Here is a 26,080-nt window from a genome sequence, read left to right as displayed (position 1 = left end):
CAGGCGGGGCTGGAGTCCCTGCTGCATCTTCCTCAGCCAGCGGGGGCGATCCAGGGTGGATGCTGGCACTGTGCCTGGGGGTGGGCTGCCTGGGGGAGGCCACCCTCTGACCGCCTGTCCCTCTTGGCTGTTGCAGGTGGGAGGAGGAGCTTGCCAAGCGCGTGAACCTGCAGACCATGGTGGACACGCTGCAAGAGGTAAGAGGTCCCAACCGAGAGAGGCTGGGGGCGAGCCGCGCGGTCGAGGGGCGAGGCTGGGGGCTGGTTCCCAGCACAGCCTTTGGGCTGTGTCAGCTCAGCCTGTCCTCTGTGGGGCCGGGGGCCTCTCCCACCTCCCCTGCTTCGGGGCTGGGAAGGCATCCCCGGCACGCAGTTGCAGAAAAGCCTGGGCACAGGAGCCCTGTTGCTGTCTTAGCCACGCAGGACTGGACTCGGGGCCGAGTGCCTCGGAGAGGGCGGGGTGGGGCTCGTCGCCAGGTGGGCTCCCAGCCCCAGGGGCGCTCCGTGGCAGGTGTGAGGACAGCCTCTGGCTTTTCTGGCTTGGTGGCTCTGTGCTCTGGGCCCTGCTTCACACGGGCTGGCGGTGCACTCTGGGGAGCAGACGTGACCTTCTCAGCTCTGTTCTCCTCTCAGCCAAATAGGCACAAGAGTGGCAACCCCGTGGGAAGCCGTGGACGGCTCTTTTTAACACTGAAAAAAGTCGCCTTCGGATAGTTAGAGCATTGATCATCTACATAAATAAATAACCAAAGAAGAAAGAAAGAAAATAAGCGTTGATCTTCTAAGAAAGTTAGAGAGGGATTAAAATAATGTCAAGGAGACATTAAAAGACATCAGCGTCAAGGAACGGTTAAAATAATGTGTAGAAGGAAAAGGATGAAGGCTCCCTGCCCCCCAGCCCTACTTTCTTTTGTGAGAAAAGGTCTTTTTACTTTACAAATGTAACATGTTCACGGGCCAACACTTGGAAAGTTCAGAGAAGCACAGAGAAGAAAACAAAACTTAGCCTCCGGTTCTCCCTGCCCCACTGTTGCTGAGTTGGTGGGTGACCTTCTGGGTGTTTCTGGGTACGTGTACAGCCCCTGGATGTGCACGCTCAGTGAGGTTGACACACATGATGTTGCCATTCTGGAGATCGGAGATGGTCACATATTGGCACTTTGACATACATTGACCTGCTATTTTCACCCACTGGAATTGCTTTTATATCCACTTTTTCTCTCAACGTCTGCCACGGATTTTTCCATCCAATGAACAGTTCTCAGAAAAGAATTGTTTTAGGCCGAGGGGTGAAGTGAGGGCTGAGCTGGGAGCCAGGCTGGGTCAAGGTCTTGGCTCCCCTCCCCTGGGGCACAGAGGCACCCGGCATGGTTGGATGTCAGGCGTCCATCTAGGGCTCTAAACCCAGGTGTCCAGCCTCTCCGCCCCACACTGGGGAGCCCGCCCAGCACCCCCTGATCCCCTCCCTGGTCTCCGTCCCTCGTAGGCAGCGCAGGAGGCGGAAGCCATCCAGGAGGAGATGAACGAGAAGATTGAGCGTCTCAAGGCCGAGCTGGTGGTGTTCAAGGGCCTCATGAGTGACGTAAGTGCCTCCGGCCACCACCGCCCAGGTGTCATGAATCCCCCCACCCCCCCACCCATCATGCAGAACGCTTCATTCACTCCGAGGCTCCAGAGCTCGGCTTCTAGTTAGAGTCCTGGCTGGCTGCGTTTGACCTGTGAGGATGACGGATGCATCAGAGATCAGGCCCCCCTCCCTGCCCCTCCCCTGCTTCCCGTGGTCTGAGTAGAGATGCATTAATCAGCTGCTTAACCCATCCGTCCGCCCCGGGCTCCTCTGACGGCCTGTGTGCGTTCGCTCCGACTCTGCCGGCTCACCAGCGTGGAGGCGGGGGGTGGGGGCGGCCGGGGGCCTCCGTGTCTGGCGCAGGGGGTGCCGATGGCAGGCTGAAGGGGCCCCCGGGTCTGGTCTGCGCTGGGCCGAGAGGCTACCCGGGCCAGCGGCCTTCCTGAGGTTGCTCTGTTGAGTGGGGACTGGCCGGTGTGCACGTCCTTGGGACAGTCGGAGCCCCTCTGAGTCACTGTGGGCGGGGGCAGCTGTTGGCAGAGCAGCAAGGGCCTCCTTCCTGCTGGGGACGTGGTTTCCTGCCACCTTCGGGCCGCAGGCAGTATGTAGAGAAAGACTGCAGGAGGGAGATGGAGCCCAGGACAGGTGGCGCCGCCGGCCGTGGCTTCTGGCCCTGGGCGGTGTGAGCCTGGGATGGCTGGAAGAGGGCAGAAGGCTCCCCTTACCGGGGTCTGGGGGAGCCCCACCTGTCCAAGGTAGCCCCCACCGTCAGCCTGGGAGGAATCTTTGTTGGGGAGAGGTGGGGCAGACCCGCCGTGGGAGCAGGGCGGCCTTTCAGCGCTGGGACGTGTCTTTGTTTTTCCCTTGTTCCGACAAAACCAACACTGACGCCGTGTCTGCTGAGAGGATGCCTTCCGGCCCTTAGGGAGACCGGCAAACACAGTCTTCCTAGGTCCCCACAGCACCCACGTCCCCCAGCCCCTTGCCCCGAGCCCGAGCCACTGGCCCGACCCTTCATGCCCAGCAAAGGCTGCAGGACCCCCCTCGGACTGCGGGGACCTCCTGCCCAGCACCTGGGGGGTCTCCCCACCCCTCCCTCCAGCCGGAGCCTGGGGGTGCCTCCCCTACCCCTTGCTTGGCCCTCCCAGCTCACGTAACCCCCTGCTATCCCCCCTGCAGCCCATGACAGACCTGGACACAAAGATCCAAGAAAAGGCCATGAAGGTGGACATGGATATCTGCCGCCGGATCGACATCACGGCCAAGCTGTGCGATGTCGCGCAGCAGCGGAACTCGGAAGACGTGTCCAAGATCTTCCAGGTGACGAGGGCCGCCCCGCTCACCAGCCGGCGCTGCCCGCCGCCCGCCCCGGCCACCCTGCCCTGGGCCCCTCACACCCCGCCCATGTCCCTCCCCGCCTCCCCAGCCCACCCCCAGGCAGCCTTTGCCCAGCGCTCCGGCCTCCCAGGAAAGTGTAGAATCAGGGACTGCATAGACTCACAGGCACATGTGACTCCGTCATCGAGGCTGACTGCTTCATCCTACGTCCGAGGACACCACTCACTAGGGGTTGGGGGGCGACGTGACGGGCTCCTGGAAGAGCGAGGCAACAGAACTGGGACGAGGACTCGGGTCTCCGGACCTTCCAGGGCTCAGTCTGTCTGTCCACCTTGGGCCCCTTGCCCTGCCTCCTGCCTCTCCTGGGAGCAGGAGCCGGGGACCAGGGCTGTGGTCGGGGAGCCCTGGCCAGACTGGGAGCCTAGGCAAGCCGGCCTGAGCCCTAGCCCTCGAGCCTCAGAATTCAGAAGGGGAGCTGTTGGCCTGTTGACTCTTCTTTCATTCCCACATTGAGACTCATTCAGTCCCCCACTTCCCTACCCCCAGCGAGCAAGCGTCTGTGTCCAGAGTGAAGGCGATGGGTTAGCACTGGCGTGTGTCCTCCAGGGAGGGCTTGGGGGCCGGTCCACCTGCCCAAAGGGCGTCTGCCGTTCTCCAAAGGCTGCTTCTTGAGTTTGGGGTTGTGGTTTGGCTTTTGCTTGAGCCCAGGGCAAAACAGCGCGCCGCTGGCTTTAAGTGCGTGGCTCTGGATGTACTGGGGTGAGGCCTGGGCTCCCCTGGGTGCCTTCTGGCTGCCCCTCTGCAGGGAAGCAAGGGCCCATTCAGCCTGCGTCTGGTTTGTCGCGTCTTGTCTGCTTGGAGTGGAGGAAGCTCACTGAACCGGGGCTGCCTACCTGTCACCTTTGCATGGGAGCAGGTGGGCTCTGGGAAGCATGGAGCCATCTGACCTGCGTAAGGGCTTCTGTGTCTCTCCGGGGAGCTCTGAGACATCCGGCCGGCCGAATCTCCAGGCCTCCCAGGGCAGGGAAGGGGCCAGGCCGTCTGTTCCTCTGCCCCGCATGCCTCCCCACCTCACGCTTCCTGCTAACGCCACCTGCTTCTTAGAGGACCTGCATCCTTCCTGGCAGTGGCTGCCCCAGCCACACTCCATCCATCCCTCGGGACGCCACCTCCCTTCCCGGTCTGCCCCGCCCCCCGTTTCCGCAGGGCTGCCCAGTGATGTTGATCTTTCTCTTTCTGGGTCAGGTGGTCCCCAAAAAGAAAGAGCGTAAGGTGGCTTCCGACGACGACATCTCCGAGCAGGATGGGGAGGTGAACCGGTTCTCAGACGACGAGGTCGGCTCCATGAACATCACAGATGAGATGAAGCGTATGTTTAACCAGCTGTGAGTATCCTGGCTGCCCTGGCGCCCGGGGCTCCTCTCTGTCTCCCCAGATTGCTAGGGCAAGGGGTGCAAACCGGTGCCCTGGGCTGGCTGACAAGTAGCCTCCAGATGCTTTGCTGGCCAGCGTGATGTTCTGTGAGAATCTGGATTCACTTTCAACATTTAGTATTTGGGGAGTTTCACATTTTCAGAAAAGGCCAGACTGGTAATAGCACTCATTTCTGTTTGGTTACTAAGTTGCGTCCGACTCTTTGCGACCCCATAGACTGTAGCCCACCAGGCTCCTCTGTCCGTGGGATTTTTCAGGCAAGAATAATTGCAGTGGGTTGTCATTGCCCTCTCCAGGGGATCTTTCCGACCCAGGGGTTGAACCTACGTCTCCTGCTTGGCAGGCAGATTTTTTACTGCTGAGCCACTGGGGAAGCCAAATAGTGGTCATATTTGTGGACAGTTTTTTTTTTTTCCTTAAATTACGATATAACTGACATTGTAAGTTTATTTTAGTTTCAGATATGCAACATTGTGGTTCAGTATTTGTATATATTGTGAAATGCTCACCACAATAAGCCTGACATTCATCACCATACAAAGTAAAAAAAATTTTTCTTTTCCCTTGGGTTAAGCGGCGGCCTGGGTTAGTGGCAGACTCCGGGCTCTCGTGTGCTCGGTGGTGGGCTGGAGCCGGTTTGTGCCAGCTCGTGAAAGCTGATGTCTGCCCACTCCAGGTTCAGCAGTGGCACGCTAATAGCTTAAATTTCGCCATGATGGGACACTAGCTACCCACCTGGGCTTTCTGGGTGGCTCACAAACCCACCAACCGACGCAGGAGACGCGAGTTCGATCCCTGGGTCAGGAAGATCCACTGGAGAAGGAAATGGCAGCCCACTCTAGTATTCTTGCTTGGGAAATCCCATGGACAGGGGAGCTGGACGGGCTGTAGTCCATGGGGCCGCGAAGAGCCGGATATGACTTAATGACTAAAGAACAATAAGTAGCAGCAGCTGGGCAGCCCGCTCTGGCCTCTGCAGACAGCTGCTTTGCTGGGCACCAGCCAGGCGCGGCTGTCTGGGGCAGGGACCCACTGCAGCCCTGGTTACTCCATGCTACACTTGCAGTCCTGACCCACCTCTGGCTCGCGTCCACGTGGCGTCCTGCGCGGGGTGGGGAGGGGAGTGGCTGCAGGCATAGGCTGATTCAGCTCAGGGCCTTGCTCAGACGGCAGGCTGGGGCTGCATCTCTGAGTCTACTTCCCCCTGCCCCACGGGCCTGCCCTTGCCAGCCCTCTCCCCAGAGTCCCCTGCCGTTGGTCCCCTGAGCCCTGACCCAGGGCTCCATCTTCCCTCCCACTTCCTTCTCCCCCCACCCCCTGGTCTCTAAGCCTTACGGCCGAGCATGCATTCTGGCCTGATGTCCCTCCCCGGGAGTCCTGGGTGTCCCAACAGCAGGGCTGGATTTGAGCGTTTGACTCGGATGGGCCGTCACCACCCACATGGCGCCCCTCCAGGAGGGCCTCTCCTGGAGGTGCCCCTACCATCATACTCGTTTTAGAAGCCAGGGGCTCGGGCCTCTCCAGACCCTTCCTGCTGAGCTTGGGGCTGGCCCAGGTAGTAGAGTCCCACGCTCACTCCGCCCAGCCCTTCATCACAGATGAGGAAACAGCTCAGAGAGGGCAGGTGGGTCAGGACAGAGCCTGGATCTCGATCCAGTGCCGTCTGTGTCCTCAGAGAGATTTCCCTCTTTCTGTCTCTCCTGCCACGCCATACCCACCCTGGTGACTCGGGAGGGAGATAGGAGTCGGCCCCAGGCAGGATGGTTTGCGTGACACTCCCTTGAAACAAAACTGAGATGGCGCTGTGTTTGTGGAGAGCAGGGGTTGCTGTTTTGAGGGTAACAAGGAGACTCCTAGGCTCTTGATTCATCTTTCAACACCCTCCACCCCACCCCTTCTCATGAGCTTCCCAGGTGGCTCGAGTAGTCAAGAACCTGCCGAGACGTAAGAGACGCGGGTTCGATCCCTGGGTCAGGAAGCTCCCCTGGAGGTGGGCGTGGCAACCCACTCCAGTGTTCTTGCCTGGAGAGTCCCATGGACAGAGGAGTCGGACACGACTGAAGCTACTTAGCGCCAAACACGCACCTCTCCGTTCTCATGTTCTCATCTTTCACGGAGGAGAGAGAACCCTTGGGCAGGTCTAGGTTTTCTGAAGGTTGCTGTGGGCATTCTTGAGTGTCCAGCTGGCTTTAGGCCCCAGAGACCCTGGCTGGGCTCATTCAGTTGAAGTAAAGGGCTTCTTTGAAGAAACTGTTTCCCAGGTTTTCACCAGGTCACCAGGAATCCACAGCCTACCCAGAAAGCGGGCGGGCTGGGTTGGGGGGCTAGTGGAGTGCTCCTGGGTCCATGTGTGCTCTTTGCCATGCTGCAAAAACGGGCACCTGAGTGTTGACAGGTCTGAACTGGGCTTAGTATTAAACCCATCAATTAGATTGATCTGGTTGTCAAGCTGCCTAAGTTAAAGCAAAACAAAACTCTCTGATCACCCCTCCACCCCAGCAGTTCTTGCCAAAGCCATCAGACCACACCCTGGGTGGGGCCCTGGCCCCTTCCCACCAACTTCTCCCTGGCTCCGGGCTGAGACACAAGCCAGAAGGTGCCACGGGCCAGCTCCTCTGAAGTCTTTGAATAACTGCGCCCGAGTCAGGGCTGTTTTGTTTTGATCAAAATCAATTGCTTGGGCTTCAGATCCAGGAGTTCCCTGGTGGCTCAGACGGTAAAGCGTCTCTCTACGATGCGGGAGACCCAGGTTCGATCCCTGGGTTGGGAAGATCCCTTGGAGAAGGAAATGGCAATCCACTCCAGTACTCTTGCCTGGAAAATCCCATGGACAGAGGAGCCTGGTAGGCTACAGTCCATGGGGTCGCGAAGAGTCGGACACGACTGAGCGACTTCACGTTCACGTTCAGATCCCGGAGAAGGGGAGGAATCTGCTCCTTTCTCTGCACCATGGCCACGCCTCTTCCTCGGTCCCGCCCCCCTCATCTGGGGGGCCGGGGCCTCTCTTCTGAGTCCTTCCTCTTGTCCAGCTTCCTGTCCTTTCTCCTTCTCCGTTACTCAGCCAGGGTTGCCTTCTGGTCCCAGCCGCCGGGAAGGAAGTGAAATCAGCAGTCCAGTATGCGATGCCGTGATGGGTCGACCTTTGACCCGGGAGCCTGCCGGGAGCTGTCTGGCTAAGGGGCGGGCAGTGCCTTCCAGGGCAGCCGGGTCCCAGCTCTGGTCGCCGGACGCCGGGAGCCACCTACAGGCTCCTGCAGGAAGTGCTTTTTGGTGGGGAGCCGGGCTCGAGGGGGCGCTCTGGACAGCGCTTTTCCTGAGGTTCTTGGGCCCTGCCCAGTGTCCCCAGCAGGTTGGGAGCGGTGCACTATAGGATCCAGAGAGTAGTTGAAGGAGTGAGCGTGGGCAGCAGGGAGAGCCCTGGGATGGGAATCAGGACTTGGGACCCACGTCTGCCTCTCCAGCTGATTCACCGGGTCAAGTGACTTACTCCTGTAGACCTCAGCCTTCCCATCTGAATAATGGGTGTATTGGTCTGAATTTTTTTTTTTTTTAAATAGTCCCCTGCAGTTGGGATAACCAGTGCATCTGCAGAACTCCCTCGGTCCCAGATACACCTGCACGGTCCATCACCCTATTGCCAGTTCTAGTGAATAGGGAAGCCCAGAAATCACTGAGCATTTCCATTCAAATCCGATTTCCAGCATGTATTATTCTAGGAGTTTCCACGTAATCCCTCTGAGCCTCAATTTCCTTACCTGCGAAATGGGACTAACAATCATACTGACCTCTTCGGACTGTTGTGAGGATGGAATGAATCACACTCTAATACATGCCTAGTCATCGGTCCTGTGCGTGTGCTTTGATGGAGAGGAGAAAGCTATAGAGAACAGAAAGATCTGGCTTTCAGCCCTAGTTTATTCTTTCTGAGCTGCAGTTTCCTCATCTGTAAAATGGGAGTAATAGACCCACCTTTCTAAGTTGCAGAGAAGATCGTATGAATCATCTCAGGTATAGCAGGGGCTCGAGAAATGAGTTGTTAAAATGAGTGGAAACCGTTCCCAAGACGCTCTCTTTAGTCTCATTAATGAGACTGGCATCGTTAGGAACATGCAGTTTAAGTTGTATCCGTAATACATACGTACATTCTGCGTTGGAAGAACTGCGCTCCGTGGAGAAGGCGCGCGTCCCCTCTGGCTACTGCTCTCATGGTTTTGGACAGCCAGCTGGCAGGCCCCTCCCCGTGCCCCGAGCTCCCCGCCTGCCCGGGCCCCTGCAGCCTGACTGCTCACTCATGCCCGCCCGTGCCCCCACAGGCGGGAGACCTTTGACTTCGACGATGACTGCGACAGCCTGACGTGGGAGGAGAATGAGGACACGCTGCTGCTCTGGGAGGATTTCACCAACTGCAACCCGAGCCTCGACCTGCAGGGCGAGGTGAGCCGGCAGGCGGGCCCCGGGGGCGCCGCGTTCCCGTGCCCCGCCCCTCGTTCTTTCCCGGCAGCCCCCACCACCCGGCTAAGCTGTCCGCCCTGTTCCGTTTCTCCAGCAAGAGGAAAACCTGGGCAACCTGATCCACGAGACCGAATCTTTCTTCAAGACGAGAGACAAGGAGTATCAGGAGACGATCGGCCAGATTGAGGTGAGGCGCCCGCTTGTGCATGTCCCCGAGCGACCCCCGAGGCCCCCGGTGATGTCCCCCGCGTGACCCCCAAGGCCCTCGGTGATTAAGTGCCCGTGTGCTCAGGGGCTGGGATAGCAGCGCAGGCACCAGGATTGGGAGTCAGGAGACCCAGTGATTCTCCTGGCCTGGTGCTGGGCAAGTCACCCCTCTCTTGGGTAGGGCCTCAGTTTCCTAATCTGTAAAATGGGGGTGGTGATACCTGTCTGCCCCAGAGAGGTTTTTTCTTAAGTTGTTTGACTGACATGGTGATCTCAAAATAATGGGAACTGACATTTGAATGATATCAAGTGACACTGGGCCTTTAAAAATACACCTTCGAAACAAAAAAGTAAAATAAATAAATAAATAAATAAAAATACACCTTCGTTGGTATTCTCATACCCTGTGTGTGTACCCGAGGGGGACCTCCACCTCCACCCTGTGCAGTGGGCACTGTGTGCCCATTATACATAGGAGGTGTTGAGGCCAAAGAGACCAAGTGACTTGCCTGAGACCCCCAGCCGGGAAGCGGCCTGCAAGCCCTGTTCTCCCTGCTCCAGAGCCTGTGTGTGTGCCTGGCACACCTGTCTGTTAGAGTCAGTCATTGTCAGGCAGGAGAAAGGGAAGCCCGGCTCCTCCCCGAGGGATGGAGCCCTTGGTTGAGGAGAAGGGTCAGAAACGTGAGCCCCCTTTTCTAACGCAGTCCATGTGAAGGAGTGCCAAGGCCAGAGTTGCTAGGGCTACCCCAGCAGAGGGTGTGGCGCCGAGGGACGGCCCCGTGCCGCCGCCGCCGCCGAGGGCAAGGTCGCCGCGAGGCTTGCTGTGAGGGTGACGGGGCCTGCGCCCTCTCCCGTGTCGGCTCTCCGCAGCTGGAGCTGGCCACGGCCAAGAGCGACATGAACCGCCACCTGCACGAGTACATGGAGATGTGCAGCATGAAGCGGGGCCTGGACGTGCAGATGGAGACGTGCCGCCGGCTCATCAAGGGCTCCGCAGACAGGTACCGCCCGCGCCGCCTTCCCTGCGCACGCGCACGCGGCGCCGCTGCCCCGGCATGCGGGTGGCGGGGGCTCTGGGTTGCGACTCACGGCCTGGGGACTCCGTCCGCCGGCCCAGCAGTCTGGGCGTCCTGTGACCGTTAGCCACCTACCGTGTGCCTTACACAGCTACGCTCACGTGGCTTGCACAGCCAGCCTGTTCCCATCGGTGTGGGACTGTGGAAGGCTCCTTTGAGAAGTTGTGCTCTGTGCAAGGCCCTGGGGATACAGCGATGAGCAGGTCACAGCCCCTGCCCTCCAGGAGCCCACGCCCCACTTCCTGCTGAGCTGCTGCAGGGGGGGAGGGGGAGGTAGGCGGGGCTTACATGGGTCCCGAGGAAGCAATTTTCTTTCCTTTCCCATCTTCTAACCCAAGGGCACATGAGCTGGTCCCCAGGAGACCAACACACATCAGGCCTCCTTCCCTGCCGCTCCTGCCCTTAGGGAACACGCAGCTTTTCGGGGAGTGTGTGTGTGTGCAGTTGTTGTGTCCGACTCTTTGCGACTCCATGGACTGTAGCTCACCAGGCTCTCCTGTCCATGGAATTTTCTTGGCAAGAATGCTGGACTGGGTTGCCATCTCCTTCCCTAAGGGATCTGCCTGACCCAGGGATCAAACCCACATTGCTGGCATTGGCAGGCGGGTTCTTTACCACTGAACCACCTGGGGAGCCCCCTTTCAGGGGAGAAAGACATGTTAGTGATAAAATGACAAGTAACAGTGATTGGCCTGAAGCACAAATATGTTAGTTATAATCATTTCTCTCATCATGACTGTGTTCTTGCACGGTTTGGGCCGTAAGAGACGGAGAAGCAGGGGGAAGCTTTGTGTGTGGGGGGCGGGGGGTAGGGGGGGAGGCTGAGCATGTTACTTTCAGCTCACTGATTCCCAGAACCCACTTCTGTTGTTTCCATTGTTTGGATAGAGGAGTGTGCCATGTAGCCAGGGTAAACAGCTTGTACTAGGTCCCCCAGCTCAGCAAGTTGAAAATTCGAACCCAGTGCTGTTAACTGCTATTCTCTGTGGCCTCCCTTTGGGCTCTGAGTTAATTGCCCAGATGATGGGAGTGTAGAAGCTGAACTGGACCCATGGTTCCTACTCCCGTGGAGCGCTCAGCACCAGGGCATTGCACGAGGTCTCGAGAGCCTTGTTTAAGCCCTGAACTTCGAAGACTCTAAGGAAAGCAGAGAGGGTAGTTCTTGGCGAGGATCCCCCGTGGAGGCTAGGTTTTCCAGGAGGGGCTGCTCCATTCTTCCTGCCGTCTGCCCCAGGCTGCCCTCTGAAGTCTCCTGTTCTGTTGTGCCCTTCCAGGAATTCACCATCCCCAAGCTCTGTGGCCAGCAGCGACTCAGGAAGTACAGACGAGATCCCCGACGACTTTGAGCGGGAGGCGGACGTGGAGCCCATGGTCAGCTGATGACTGAGGCACGCCCCCCACCCCCCTCAGCCCGTGCCTGGTGGTCTTGGCGATGGGGCCTCTGCCCACCTCTCCCCACGGGGCCAGGAAGTGGGGCTCCCAGCCCTGACCACGCAGACTTCCTATGCCCTCCCTTCTCTGGAGGCCCCCAGGGACCGCTGCTTCCTTCCTTCCTTTCTCCGCCCACCACCAACCAGTGCCCCCCTCCACCCACCCACCCGAGGAATGGTGCTGTCAATTTCTATCGTTCTCCACATCACAGACGCAGACCTCTGTCCGGACGATGCAGTGTTAACTGTGCCTTCTCCCTTCAGCTGAGCCACTTTGAGCTCCAAAGAATTATTCCTAGCAGGTGTTTTTATACAGAACTCTAAGGTGAGGGCGGGGAGCCCCCCCGGGTGTGGTCAATGCCTTTTTCTACCCTCCCACCTGCTCCTCTGATTGGCCATGAGCTCTGCCTTCCCGCCCCTGCTGGAGTTGAACTTGGGATGGTCCACCTCCCCCCCAGGAAGGCGCTGCCTGCCTTCACCTTTCCAGGCCTGGGTGGGGACTTCCTGAGGGCATGTCATTTACTGAAGGGGAGAGAAGGCTAGAAGGAGGGAGGGAAGGACAAATTTTTCTTTTCTTTTTGGATCAAGTGGCAAAGCAGAGGGAGAAGGCACTGTGGGGGAAGGTGGAGCCTCACTGTGTTTAAACTACTATGCAAAAAAAAAAAAAAAAAAAAGCAGCTTGCCTTATACCATTGTGGGAGGCGGGCCCTCTCCCAACTAGCTCCTTGGTTTTCCCCTGGAGCTGGGAAGGAGGCGGAAGCTAGGGTGATCTCTCTCTCTCTGTGTCTCTCTCGCAGCCTCTGCGGGTGAGCACTGACTTGGGAGCGGGTTTGGTCAAGGTTGGTATCGAGGTGGGGGTCCCAAGGACCTCAGCCACCTGGCTGCTTGCTTTCTTGGGACTTCGGTGGGTTGGGGAGGTGGGCGGGGGGTGGGGGTGGGGAATGTCTTTTATTGCCCTGATTTTTTTTTCCCCCAGCCAACAATAAGGGGTTATAGATCTGAAATTTCTCTGTGAGAAAGTCTGGAGGGGGCCAGGCCTGGTAGCCACTGCCTCCTCCAGGGAGCTGGGTCAGTATTGCCTGCCAGCATCTTGGTTCTCCACTGTGCCCCAGCTGCCCACTGTTTGGCCACCGGTGGGCACTGGAAAGGGAAGCAGAGGGAGGCAGCGGGGACTGCTGGCAGAGGAGGTGGCCGGAGCGGGAGCTCGCCTGAGAGCCACGCTCATGGATGGACATACACTCACCTCTACTGTAATTCACTGCTTGATTGATCCGTTGGAGAGTTAATCTGAGCCAGTATCTCTCCAGACTTGAGTGGACCTGAGTCAGAGGGCATTGTGTGGAGGCCACTCTCAAATCTCAGCTGGGAGCCCGCAGAGCAGGCTTTACTTTTTTTTTTTTTTTTAGTATCTTTTTGGACCCACCACTCACTACTACCAATCCCCTGGTGTGATTGGGGGTTTTTGGTTTTGTTGGCTCAGGAGCTCCCCCTGGAGGTCAGAGGAGGAAAATGTGCCCAAGGACCGGAGCTCCTTACTACCCCCACGGCCTGTGTCTGCAGGCAGAGGGGCTCTGAGTAGATCAGGCCTCCAGTCTTTCCTCCCCAGAGGACCAGTGATTTGTAAGGGCCTCCTCTCTCTCCTGTTTCCCCACCTGTTTTGCAGTCTTAAAACCATTGTATATAATATTCATATTATATAAATATATATATATATGGAGAGAGAGGAGAGTGTTAGTGATGGTGTGTAATTTTTATTTATGAGAACTTGGTGGCCTTTATTGTGAATTTTTTCCTTTTTTTTTTTTTTTTGCTTCGTTTTGTTTTCGTGGGGGAACCTCCTGCTGGTTCCCTGTAAAAGTCTGGCTGAACGTCTTCCATTCCCAGCATCTCTTAGCCAGATAGTCCCTCGTTAGGTACGTGAAGGGACGAGGTTTCGGAGGAGAGATCACCCACTGCTTCTCCTTCTCACTGACCCTTGTTCTAAAGGTTACAGGGTTCAAACAGATTATTATTGTTGTTATTGTTATTGTTGTTTTATTTTTATTTTAACCAAAGGTTATCAGAGCCAGTTGGGCTTGGACCTCAGCTGCTGAAAAGATTTTCCGTTTCCGGGAGGGTGGGAAACCGCCGCCCCCTCCCCTCGGGCCTCCTCTGCCCAGGGTGAGGGAGGCATTGTGTGCTGTGGGCAGGTGGGCAGAATGGAAGCCTGCCTCAGGGTGGTGGGAGGGTGACAGGTCTATCTTTGGAGTTAAGACAGTAAGCAACAATAGAAGTATTTAGGGGGTAACTAAGGTCCTGCGGTGATTGCTGTCCAGTAGTATTATTTTTCCTTCCCCCCTTGTATACATAGGATATTTGTCTTTGGGGACTAGGTACTCTGAATTCATCTAGGAAGTGTGGAAGTGGCAGGAGCCAGGGTCAGATGCTAGCCAGAAAGATCCGTCCTGCTGGCTTTCAATAGCTGCTTTCCCTGGGGAGCAAGGATTTGGGGCTGGTGGCTGGGGGGACAGCAAGAGTGTTAGTGACCTGCCTCCCGGGTGTGGTCCTGGGCTTTGGCCTGGCTGCCTCCCTCCCCACCAAGTTCTTTTTTGAGTTAGTTGCCAGTGGGCCCCACTTGCCCCCTTTGCCGTGGGCTCACAGCTTGCCAAGACAGACCCCAACGCTCGCTGGGGCAGCACCAGGTCCAGTTGGGACCAACTGGTCCGTCCTTTGTAAAGATGTAAATACTTAATTTTGGTTTTCTATTTCTCAGCCCAGTGTCATATTGACATTGGTGTTTCAGAATTGTTCTCAGATGGGTTCTCCTGTGCTGCCCTCTTTTGCTCTCCTATTTTGGGGGGGTTTATAAAAAGAGAGGATTGGGGAGGGGCAGGGAGAGTAGCTTCCTTTGGGCTCCCTGATTGTGGAACACACAGGCACACACACTTCTGAGATTCTGAACAGGGGAAAAAAATGATTGACAAGTAAACACATTTTGTTTTCTTGTGGCAATATGTCTAGAGGTCTCTGACTGTCCATCATGGACTTAGCTCCGTGGATGGAGCTCAGATGACCTGGAGAATCTTTGGCTTGGGATGCGGGAGAGGGTGTGGGGCAGGGGGTCATATAAGGGATAACTTAAGCTAAATGTAATCTATTTATAAAGCAAGAGACTCTCATCTATTTTTATGAAAGGAAAGGTTTTTTTAAAATCTAGGGCAGGCAGTTATGGTAGCCCAGCATTTTTCTGTGGACAAGATGCATGTTGCTGCTGGGTTTAATATAATCAGTACCCCTCACCTTTTCTCCTCATCCTCACCACCTGCTCATCCATACCCATGGGTGGCTTCAGCAGCGCAAAGGTCACCTCTCACCCCATTTCTCTGTTCCTTGATCCCCCAGCTCCCTGGCCACTGGAAGGCCGGGGGACGGGCATTTGTGGTAGTGGCTGGGCAGTGGGGAATTCAGAATGGAGTAGGGTGGTGGGAGGGAAAGGGGGTGCTGGGCGGGGGGCAAGCTCTGCTTCAGAGGGTGGGCTCTGATTAGTTGCTCCGACTCTGGTCGGCCAAGATCCATGGCCAACTCAGCTGTATTTGGGAGAGAGCTGAGAAATGAGTGGAAGACTTCCAGGCTCGGGGTGGGCTGTGTGTTAGGCTCGGGCAAACCCCTCACCATTCCCCCTGCCAAGCCATCAAAGCAGTGAGGTAAAGGCAGCCTCCACCCATAGACTCCTTCGTGGGCATTTTCGCATCGACCTTATTTTTAGCCCCGCCCGGGGAGACTTTCTATCCTGAAGTCCCATCCCACCCCACTGTTGCTGTTTGTCTGCCAGCTGGGTTTAGCGTCAAGGGGAAAGGGGGGTTTATACTCATTGAAAGACTACTGACCCTACCGGAAACCAACCTGTTTACTGTATTGTTGTAAATATCATGCCCTTTATATCCTGTATATTGGCTTCTTTTAAATAAAGTGAAATGTCTTAGAATTGATGCTTTTTTTTTTTTAAATTAAGGATAAAGTGATGGGGGAGGGGCAAGAGGAACACAGGCCACATAAACACTAAAAGTCATTGGCCGATTAGTGATCAAATAGGGCAATTTTACATCACCTCACATCTCACAATAAAATCTTTGGAAGCAGTTAAAGCAGGAATTATACATATTTCATAGAAGGGGAAGAGAGCCAGAGAGATCACAGCCTGAAGAACTAGCATAGCCTGGTTTGGAACTGGGGGCCTATTAATCATATTGCCCTCTGAATCTGCAAATTTTCCATTTCTCCGGTGGAGCAAGCTAAGTGTCTTGTGCCATCTTAATTAAGTGACTAATATCCGTGGATTCTGGTATCTGCAGGGGCTCTGGGAACCAGTCTCCCACCAGAGGAGGACTGAAGTTTCCTTTCCCACTCCCCACTCTTTTGTTTAAATTCTCCAAAGTGCCTTACAGAGTGTGGCCTCCCAGATAAAGAGGAGTAATAATGAAATAATGAGGAAGTTCTAAGGTGGGTATTATTACCCCCACTTTACAGACACAGAACTGAGGCCCAGGAAAGTTAGATATCTTGTCAACGTCACAGGGAGAAACCACGATCAGCATCGGAACTCTGACTCCTAAGCAGGTTCTCGGTACACACCGCTGGAGAAAATACTAACAGATACATTAGAAGAGAGCGTTGGGAAAGTTGTTAACAGTACTTCAGGAATAGAACGGGCCCCTAAGATTCCATCCTCAGAACTTCAGAATCTGAGTTGTTAAAAAGGTTCATGTGTTCGAGCAAACAACTTCCCGAGAGAACATACAAATTTTGGTCCGGGGCGCCAAAATAAAGCAGAGAAATAAAACGGATTCCGCGTCCAGAGCTTTTGAAGGGAAGTCCGAGCGCAGATTGGCTCGGGTTTTATCTTACATTGATCGTAATCTGCAAGGAAGTAGACCGATTTGTCCAAGCGCTATGCCTTAGGCAGCTAGGTGGCTCCGCTCCAGGTCGGGAGTGGAGGGTGGCTGCGTCCCTACCAGGAGGCTAGAGCCAGGCTGCAGCCCCCGAGGTGAGGAAGGGGGCCGGCCACGACGAGGCCCTCTGCAGGGTGTAAGAGTCTGGCAGGCCCCGGCCAAGGGCAGCGAGAGCCTCCGGGGTATGGCCTCCAGAGACACCTGACCCGCAGACCCCGATCCTTCCGCTACGCCTCACACGTGCCCCATCCCCGCTCTCTCATTGGCTGCTTTCTGCCCCTCTAATCCCGGCCTAAGCAGGTTGCAACTTGACCGCCCCTCTGATTGGTCCGGGAGCTCTCATGGTTCACTCTGATTGGTGGATGGAGCTCACGCCCTCCTGCCCCCGGCCCCCGTCGGAGGGCGATCGGGTCATACCATACAGGAAGAAAGGGGGAAACGCGTACGCTTCGGGGCTTCGCCCTTGGGTTGCTTTGCCCTGCGTCATATGATAGCGTTCTTCATCAGGCCCTCGGGGGAGAAATCTTCTATTAGCAGGAGGCAAACACAGAGGCGTTTAGGCCGGACCCAACTTGGAGGGATGCCCAGGCGGCAGTCCCCCCCCCAGCCCGCCGAGGTGGTGCGCTCCAGGCGGGGCGGTGCCGTCCAGTGGCTCCAAGCGGGGCCGGTTCAGCCAGCGGCCGCGCGGGGATCCCGGGATGCTGCTGCGTTCGGCCGCGCTCTGCCGCGCCCTGCTGGCCCGCCGGGGGAGGGCGGCCGGGTGAGTGAGCGCCGGGCAGGCCAAGGGGCGCCTGCTGGCCCCGGGGCTCCAGGAGTCGCTGGGCGCACCCCCCCCGCCCCTGCCCCCGAACTGGGCTCCCTTCGGGCCAGACCCCCAAACTGGGCTCCACCCCCGCCCCCGCACCGGGCTCGACCCTCGTCCCCGAACTGGGCTCCCTCCGCGCCGGACCCCCGAGCCGGGCTCCATCCCCGCCCCCGAACCGGGCTCCTTCCGGGCCAGACCCCCGAACCGGGCTCCACCTTCGCCCCCGAACCGGGCTCCCCCCTCGCCCCCGAACCGGGCTCCCTCCGGCCAGACCCCCTCCGGGTTTCCCAGAGGCTTCTCTCCGCCGGGGGTCGCTTCCTCTGATGCCGCCCGACACCCACCTCCTGCGATGTGTCCGTCTCCCAAAGGTCTTTTAGCTAAGGGGTCCTGCCCACCGACGGGTGAGGTGGGGTGGTTCGGTGCCCTCTTGGATCTCCACGGTGAGAAAGGAGCCGCTTGATCACCTCGTCTTTCTCCGGATGGATAAAGACATTTGCCCGCCGCCTGAGTACAGCCTTCTCCTCTGAGGGCACCTCTATTTTTTTTTTTTTTTTTTTAAGCACGTTTCGTTTCTCTCCTCCTCACCCTTGGTTTCACGTTCAGGACCCTCCCTGGGGTTCCCTCTCTCCTCTGGACTGGCATTTCTTCTTCTCTCTTTTCTCCTTCCCCCTTTTTCAAGTTAAGTGTTGGTCGGAGAAGGCAATGGCACCCCACTCCCCTACTCTTGCCTGGAAAATCCCGTGGACGGAGGAGCCTTGTAGGCTGCAGTCCATGGGGTCGCTAGGAGCCGGGACACGACTGAGCGACTTCACTTTCACTTTTCACTTTCATGCCCTGGAGAAGGAAATGGCAACCCACTCCAGTGTTCTTGCCTGGAGAATCCCAGGGACAGGGGAGCCTGGTGGGCTGCCGTCTATGGGGTCGCACAGAGTCCGACATGACTGAAGAGACTTAGCAGCAGCAGCAGCAGTTGGTCAGGAAAATGGACTGCTTTCTTCTGATAGGTGGAATAATATTTGTGGAGTACGTATAACATGCCAAACCTGTGTTGCACACTTGGCCTACGTGCCTCATTGTGACGGTTCCTAAGTTACGACACATGAAAATGCTTTGAGGCAGTGCCTGATGCTGTTAATCATGCATTATCACCCGTTTTGAAACTTCACTGGTGGGTAGCTGTTTTCAGATGAAGAAGCCGAGGTGTAGTGGTCCCAGTGGAGCTGCCCTGGAAACCCAGATTTGCAGACCCCTAGAGTGTGGAGTGGGATTCCTGGACCTTTGCCCTCTCAGTGACAAATGTCCTCAGAGCCCTCTTCTGCACCCCCTGGGCTTGGTGGAGGAGGCAGGTAGGACACAGATCCTGCCCCAGAGGGGCTCACAGTTGGGTGAGGCTGCACTCCTATGGACCCATGTGTCTGTCCACCTCCCTTTCAGAGCTGGGCAGCTCTGGCCGCAGTTGGAGTTTTGTTTGCCTAACCCCTAGGACTGATCAGCTGCATCTCCCCTGCTAAGCTGTGCCTCTCTCGAGTTAATCAGTGTCCCAAGGAATGGTACGGAGTGCCCTGTGCGCAGATGCGTTTCAGTGCAGCTGTGTGTGCTCCGTGGGGGCGGGTGGTGGGATAGGAAGAGGACAAGGACGGGGACTCTTTCTCCAAACTGAGGCTGGGGGCCCTGCTCACTGCATCCTCAGTGTGGTCTCATTTGCAGGCCTTTCCCTGCATTCTTGGACCACCCCTCTCAGACCCTGTTGGAAGCCACATAGGTCTGTGTGTTTACTGAGTATCTGCCGTGTGTAAGTGGTGTGCTAAATGCTGTAGGGAGGGGTATTGGAGCCCCTCCAGTACCTTAAAGCCTTAGACATAAAACAACAAACCAAAAAGCTCTCTAATGTCTGGTATAAAAACACCTCTATTCTGGGGGATGTGGGGGCTGGGGCGGGGTGGGCGGGTTGGATGGAAAGCTCATAACAGCAGTAGTTATCAAGCAATCAAGTACCATAGGCCTGGCCCTGTGCAGATAAGCCCTGTATTATTACCGCTTTACCAATGGGAAACTTATCTGCCTGTTAAAAATGTTGAGACTAAGGGCTGCCCTAGTGGCTCAGCAGTTAGAGAACCTGCCTGCCAAAACGGGAGATGCGGGCTTGATCCCTGGGTGGGGAAGATCCCTGGAGGAGGAAGTGGCAACCCTGTCTAGTATTCCTGCCCGGGAAATCCCAGGGACAGAAGGGCCTGGTGGGCTTACAGTCCATGGGGGTCGCAAAGAGTTGGACATGACTTAGCGACTAAACAACAACAATAAAATTACCCTCTGTCTGACTCCAGGCTCATGCCTCCTGAGTGGAGAAAAAGCATTTTGCAACCAGATCTGCTGGCTTAGGTCACCTCTTTGGATATAGCAGCTGGCTTGATGCCCCAAGACAGGGTTTCCCAACCTCAGCAGTATTAACGTTTGAGGCTGATAATCCTTTGTTGTGGGGGCTGCCTGTGTATCGTAGAATGTTTAGCAGAATCCCTGGCGTCTACTCCCTAGATGGCATAGCATCCCTCAGTCATGACAACAAGAGGTCTCCAGGCATTGCCAAATGTCACCTCAGGGGCACAGGCGCTCCTGGTTGAGAACTGTGGTTCTAGCAGAGTTTTGGTGTTTGGCCACTTGTTTATTATTTGACAACCCACTCCAGTGCTCTTGCCTGGAAAATCCCATGGACAGAGGAGCCTGGTAGGCTGCAGTCCACGGGGTCGCAAAGAGTCGGACACGACTGAGCGACTTCACTTTCTTTCTTTCTTAGCATATACCTGTGGCATGCCATGTCTGCATTTATGGGGAAGCAGTTTTAGAGCATTTTTAGTGATAACTGTCAGGGCCTACACATGAAATTCTAGTGCTGACGGAAACCATCTCTTGGGGACTTGGGACGGGTGATGTTCTGCAGTGCTTGCCTTTTTGCCTGGAGTGCCAGGAATCTCAACCAACTTTTAAACATACTTTTTTTTTTGGAAGTGATTTGTTCAGTCGCCTAGTCAGGTCCGACTCTTTGCAGCCCCATGGACTGCAGCATGCCAGGCTTCCCTGTCCTTTGCTATCTCCTGGACGTCAAACTCTCAGGTCTGTTGAGTCGGTGATGCCATCCAACCGTCTCATCCTCTGTCGCCCCCTTCTCCTCCTGCCTTCAGTCTCTCCCACCATCAGGGTCTTTTCCAATGTGTCAGCTCCTCGCATCAGGCAGCCAAAGTATTGGAGCTTCAGCTTCAGCATCAGTCCTTCCAGTGAATATTCAGGACTGATTTCCTTTACGATTGACTGGTTTGATCTCCTTGCAGTCCAAGGGGCTTTTGAAGTGGTGGTCAATTATTCTTGTTATTTTACAATATTTGTTTATTTACTGGGCTGTGTTGGGTCTCAGCTCTGTCACTCGGGAACTTTCACTGCAACACAGTTGCGGTGTGCTAGCTTAGTTGCTCTGTGGTGTGTGGGATGTTACTTCCCGGACCAGGCGTTGAAACTTTGACCCCTAGATTGCAAGGCAGATTCTTAACCACTGGACCACCAGGGAAGTCCCTAAACGCACTCTTGACTGTGCATTTTCTTTGTGTTTAATTGGTATGAGTCCACTGTACAAAGTACAGATAAAGCAAAAAAAAAAAAAAGGTGATGGAGGTCACCTCGCAGCTTCCCACACAGAGGGGACCACGCTGTTACTTTGACAACTAGCCTTTTCACGGCCCAGGAATATATATGCTTTAGAAAAACAACATAGAAATGGGCTCCTCTGCAGATGCTTTTTTGTAGCTTGCTTTTTCAGTTGAGACTGACCTCCCTTATTATATGTCCCCAGGCCCTAGAACTGTGACTGGCACCTGGTCAGCCCTCAGCAAACATTCGGTGAATGAAAGAGTGATCATGTGATTCCTCCCTTGTCAACAGAAGTTTGTCATAGCCAGTCTGAGAGAGGATCATGGTGAACAGCTGCCCTTTACGGAGGGGCCAGGGGTGGTCACCCAGGGCCGCCACTTGCCTTTTATGGGGTGGTTTCACTTAGCTCCTCAGCAGCCTGTGCTGTACCTGTCATGCGTCGACACTCAGTTGTGTCCACCTCTCTGTGGCCCTGTGGGCTGCAGTCCGCCAGGCTCTCCAGGCAAGAATACTGGAGTGAGTAGCCGTGCCCCCCAACCAGGGGATTTTCCCAACCCAGGGATTGAACCCAGGCCTCCCGAATTGGCAGGCAGGTTCTTTACCGACTGAGCCCCCGGGGAAGCCCCATGAATTATGTGTTACTGTCCCCATTTCACAGACTACACAACTGAGGCCTGTGGCAGTTAAGGAAATCTTGTCCAAGGTCTTGAGCTGGTAAACACCAAGCTCCCAACTGACTGCCTTTCTCTCTTTCATTAATTTTATCATGGGCGTTCTCTGCAAAATTTTTGTGTTTTTTGTTTGCTTTCTAAATCTTTTGCTTCTGGTTTTGGCTGTGCTGGGTCTTCGTTGTGGCACTCTGGCTTTTTCTAGTTATGGTACTCAGGCTTAGTTGCCCTCTGCCATGTGGGATCTTAGTTCCCTGACCAGGGGTGGAACCCACGTCCGCTGAATTAGAAAGCGAGTTCTTAACCACCGGACCACTAGGGAAGTCTCTGCAAATTCTCTTTGGAAAGAGCCAAGATACATATTTATACTTGTATATACATTTGATAAGTAAAATAATTAAACTGGGCACCTAGGAAACTTAGAGTAAGTGTTAATATTTGTCCCTTATATACTCTCGTATCAGACCTCACTGGGTGCCAGGGTCCAGAGGTGACTCCAGCCTGGCCCTCCGACATTAGGGGGCTTGTGGGCTGGAGTTCGCCTGCAGGAATCCTGGTGACTTTGGCTGCCTTTCAGCCTCTCTGCCTGCCTAGTCTTCCTAACTTCAAAACCACCTAGGGCTTGTCCCAGCCCGCCTGATGCTGTGCTGGCCAGGAGCCTGGTACGTCCCACCATTCCCTGGCCATACTCTGCCTTTACGTTTCTCAAGCACTGCCCAGGTCAGTGCTTCCTGCCTGAGTGTCCTCCTCCGGTGAAGCTGCACTTACCCAGCGCTTTGTGGCCCTGCTGTCCTTTGGCCCAGTGCCCTGCCTGTGAAACGGGAGTGATTCTATTGACAGCCGTGTTGCACCAGGCTCAAAGGACGTGAGTTTGAGCACACTCCAGAAGATAGTGAAGGACAGGGAAGCCTGGAGTGCTGCAGCCCACGGGGTCGCAGAGAGTTGGATGTGACTTAGCACCTGAACAGCAACAGCAGAGCCTGGGGATTAGAGGTGAAGTGGCAGATGGCTTGCTGGGGGCCTGGGAGCCAGAGTGTTTTCTGTGAATAAACTGAGTAAAGGAATAAGTAGAACCTCCAGTGATCGGAATGCTTGCTTCTAAACTTGTGAAAATCCCCACTCAGGCTGTAGTCAGCACTGGCACTCAGACCTGGGGGGACCTGGCTTCTGGTGCCCTGCAGCTGGCTTGGCACACTGCTGGTGCTCAACAGTTGCTGTTGGAGTGGCCCATTGGACAGCCCGGGGTGGGTCCTGGCTCCACCTGTTAGCTGTGGTGTGGCCCTGGGCGGGTTCCTTGACCTCTCTGTGCTGCCTCTTGTCCTCATGCAGAAAAGAAAGATTAACAGTAGCTACCTTGAAAATGGTCCTAGAGAGTAAATGAATTCGTATGCTAGACCTAGTTTGAAGAGTGGCCGGCACTGGGACTTTCCTGGGTGGGGAACTAAGATCCTACGTGCTGCATGGCACAGCCAAAAAAACAGTGGCCAGCACTGAGAAAACTTGTGTTGCTTCAAGCATTATTTCAATCTCCTCACCTACCAGCAGTCATTGCTATGGATTGAAAGCCCTGGGCTGAGATGGCAGGGCTGATAGGCGCCCGTGTGACCTTGGCCAAGGTCACCCCCCTCAGGCAGCCTCTTTGCTGAAGGGAGAAGAGAGGAGGAGCCCGTCCCACCAGCTGGCTGAGGGCCTCTGACATCCTCCACGTTGCTGTCCTCTACTTGCTCAGGCCTGTCCGACTCTGTGTGACCCCGTGGACTGCAGCCCGCCAGGCTCCTCAGTCCATGGGATTCTCCAGGCCAGAATAATGGAGTGGGTTGCCGTGCCCTCCTCCAGGGGATGTTTCTAACCCAGGGATCGAACCCAGGTCTCCTGCACTGCAGGTAGATTCTTTGCCATCTGAGCCCCCAGGGAAGCCCAAGAATACTGGAGTGGGTGATCTTCCCAACGCGGGAATCAAAGCTGCATGCCGGCCGAGGAATCTTTGCCACTGACCCACCAGGGAAGCCCTCCAGGCGCTTCTGCCAGAGCGTGTCTCCCTAGTAAGGAGCCCCGGGCTCAGGCCGCGCGCCGTCACTCCTTGAGCTGTGACCACGAGCCGTTATTCTCTGAACCCCAGTTTTCTGCCCCCGCCCTGTCTGTCAGATGGATGTAGTAATAGTTGGCAGGGTAACGTATCTGTAGGGTAATCACTTAGCGCCACATGAGGCATGTCATAAATGCTTCAGAAAAGTTCCTTGAAGTTTTCCAGGGCAGCTTATCCTGAGCTTCAGGTGCGGCTCTGCACTTTCTCTCAACTCTCCTCCACCCCCGGCCCCTTATCTCAGTGATTAGGAGGATTGGTCTTATCAGGTCTCAGATAACAGCTGAAGAGCCCAGAAGCTGAAGGAAGGAAGGGCAATTTCCTTTCTAGTCCTCTGCTTGGCCTTGGCTGCCCCCACCGTAGCTCCTGGGGGCCTGCTGCCCAGCTGCGTGCTCCTTGTTTTCAGGGCGTTCCTTGGATGCTCGCTGCGGTCTGGGCGGTGTGGGAACACAGTCCGAGCTGTGTGGTGAGGGCTGTCGGCTGTGAGGTGATCTGATAGGGGCCCCATCCAGGTTGGGCAAGGCTAGTATCCCCTGCAGAGGGGGTGAGGGAAGGGGTGAGAAGGCCAGAATGGCAGGATTGCTGCTGACGGTGGGAGGGGGGTGGGGGGGATGGAAACGAGCCTGGAGGCCTCAGTAAGGATTCTGATTCTTTATTGTAGAAGAAACTAATAGCCACTGGGTAGTTCTGAGCTGAGCACTTACTTACCCTTTATCTCTCTGTGTTGATGACGATTTTATGTTAAAACTATGGAAACTGGTAGCTGCTCCCTTTTCAGCTCCTGCCCTGGGTGGGACACGGGCTGGTTGGGCTTCCCGTGGTGGCTCAGCTGGTGAAGAATCCGCCTGCAATGTATGCGGGAGACCTGGCTTCGATCCCTGGGTTGGCAAGATCCCTTGGAGAAGGGAAAGGCTACCCACTCCAGTATTCTTGCCTGGAGAATTTGGGGTCGCAAAGAGTCAGACACGCTGAGCGACTCTGGCTTTCACAGCCTTTTTTCACCTTGTGAGCTTCTGCCCTGGGTGGGCCATGGGGCTGTTTATTCCAGTGGTTTCAAGAGGAGCTTGGAGTCAGTGGAGCTGAAGTGTCTATTGCAGTCGTGCAGGCGGAAGCCCGTGGTGCCTTGGACCAGGGTGGAGGCCTGGGGGCGACCTGGGAGCCCAGGCCCCTCCGCTTCCCATCAGTTTTCCCCTTTGTACATTTCAGAGCTCAGCATTCCCTGTTGCAGGAGATGTTTTGGTCTTGCAGCCTTTTTAGCTCAGATCCTAAAAGGATGGGTGGGTCATGCCATGCAGAGGGTGGGTTGGGGTAGCTGGGGTTTCAGACCCAGGCCGTGAAGTCACCAGGTGAGAAGTGGCACCCCAGGTGGTTAGGGGAAACTGAGTCAAATCCTGACTCTGCCTTCTGTTTCCTTCCTGAAGCGGGAGGGCTGAGAGCTGCTCTGAGAAGGTCGGGATGGACTCGCCTTTGCATCCCAGAGCCAGGCACCTGCCAGGTGTGATAAACACGTGGGTGGGTGAGACCTTTGACCTCATCTGAGCTATCTCTGCATTCTTGCCTTGTGGGAAAGATGTATGCTGACTGCATGACTGAATGAGTAAGTGAGGAACACAGTCTTGCCTGGAACGGCCTTGCAGATCCTTATAAAAGCCCCGGGTCCTACAAGTGCTTCATTCTGCCTTCCCCTGAGCCAGTGGAAGGGTGCTCATGTTATCTGGAAGGGCCCACGAGCCAAGGGGCAAAAAAAAGGCTTGTCAAGCATTCCTAGATTATTTTTGGCTCTTAGTTGACTCAGGCTCTGAGGCTGATCTTTGAACTAGTGTCTGTTCCCTACGTTACATTCAGACGGATGGACGGTCCAGTGGACAGTGGGGCCAGGGCCTGGGCACTTTCCAAACAGCCAGCCAGTCATGTGGGCATATGATCCTGAGGTCACAGTGGCCCTCTGCCCCAGGGAAGGATTGCCCTGCTTCTGATGTTGCCTGGCATGGGAGAGTGGGGAGGGAGCCACACTGGTAGCTGCTACCTTTTGAGCTTCTGCCCTGGGTGGGACCCAGAGCTCCGCTCCATTTATTCCAGCAGTGTTTGTTGAGCCCCTGGACTCCTTGGGAGTGTCTGGGAACCAGTTTGCCTTAGAAAGCCTGGCCTGGTGGAGTAAACATTCTGGAAGACCTTTGCAGTTTCTTGGGGGAGCCTGGTGGGCTGCCGTCTATGGGGTCGCACAGAGTCGGACACGACTGAAGTGACTTAGCAGCAGCAGCAGCAGCTGGAAAACCTAAGAGCAGGAAGAGTAAGCAGGGCTTGTCATCCTCCCGGTGACCCTGCAGGGAACATGGTGTCACCCATTCTTCAGATGAGAAAACAGAGGCCTGTGGCGTTTTTACAGTGTAATGTAACGTAGTGAGGTCTCCAGCAGGTGTGGGGGTTCGTCCAGGATGTCTCCTTCCAGCAGAGCCT

General features: G+C 55.7%; 2 protein-coding genes across 2 annotated transcripts in view; both read left to right on the top strand.

Moving 5' to 3' along the window:
• Positions 1-15,467, top strand: part of IFFO2 (intermediate filament family orphan 2) — a 50,008-nt gene extending 34,541 nt beyond the window's left edge. The window contains exons 2-9 of the mRNA XM_040229414.1: positions 137-197; positions 1,486-1,581; positions 2,746-2,886; positions 4,150-4,289; positions 8,652-8,772; positions 8,885-8,977; positions 9,868-9,998; positions 11,348-15,467. Coding sequence (XP_040085348.1) covers positions 137-197; positions 1,486-1,581; positions 2,746-2,886; positions 4,150-4,289; positions 8,652-8,772; positions 8,885-8,977; positions 9,868-9,998; positions 11,348-11,453 — 889 coding nt within the window. The 3' untranslated portion in view covers positions 11,454-15,467. The remainder of the gene's footprint in view (positions 1-136; positions 198-1,485; positions 1,582-2,745; positions 2,887-4,149; positions 4,290-8,651; positions 8,773-8,884; positions 8,978-9,867; positions 9,999-11,347) is intronic.
• A 1,382-nt stretch (positions 15,468-16,849) lies between these two features.
• Positions 16,850-26,080, top strand: part of ALDH4A1 (aldehyde dehydrogenase 4 family member A1) — a 32,790-nt gene continuing 23,559 nt past the window's right edge. The window contains exon 1 of the mRNA XM_040229413.1: positions 16,850-17,191. Within this exon, the coding sequence (XP_040085347.1) occupies positions 17,130-17,191 (62 nt within the window). The 5' untranslated portion in view covers positions 16,850-17,129. The remainder of the gene's footprint in view (positions 17,192-26,080) is intronic.

This window comes from Oryx dammah, unplaced genomic scaffold, assembly GCF_014754425.2.
Source record: "Oryx dammah isolate SB20612 unplaced genomic scaffold, SCBI_Odam_1.1 HiC_scaffold_27, whole genome shotgun sequence".
Classification (NCBI taxonomy): domain Eukaryota; kingdom Metazoa; phylum Chordata; class Mammalia; order Artiodactyla; family Bovidae; genus Oryx; species Oryx dammah.
This window is presented reverse-complemented; position numbering and strand designations above follow the sequence as displayed.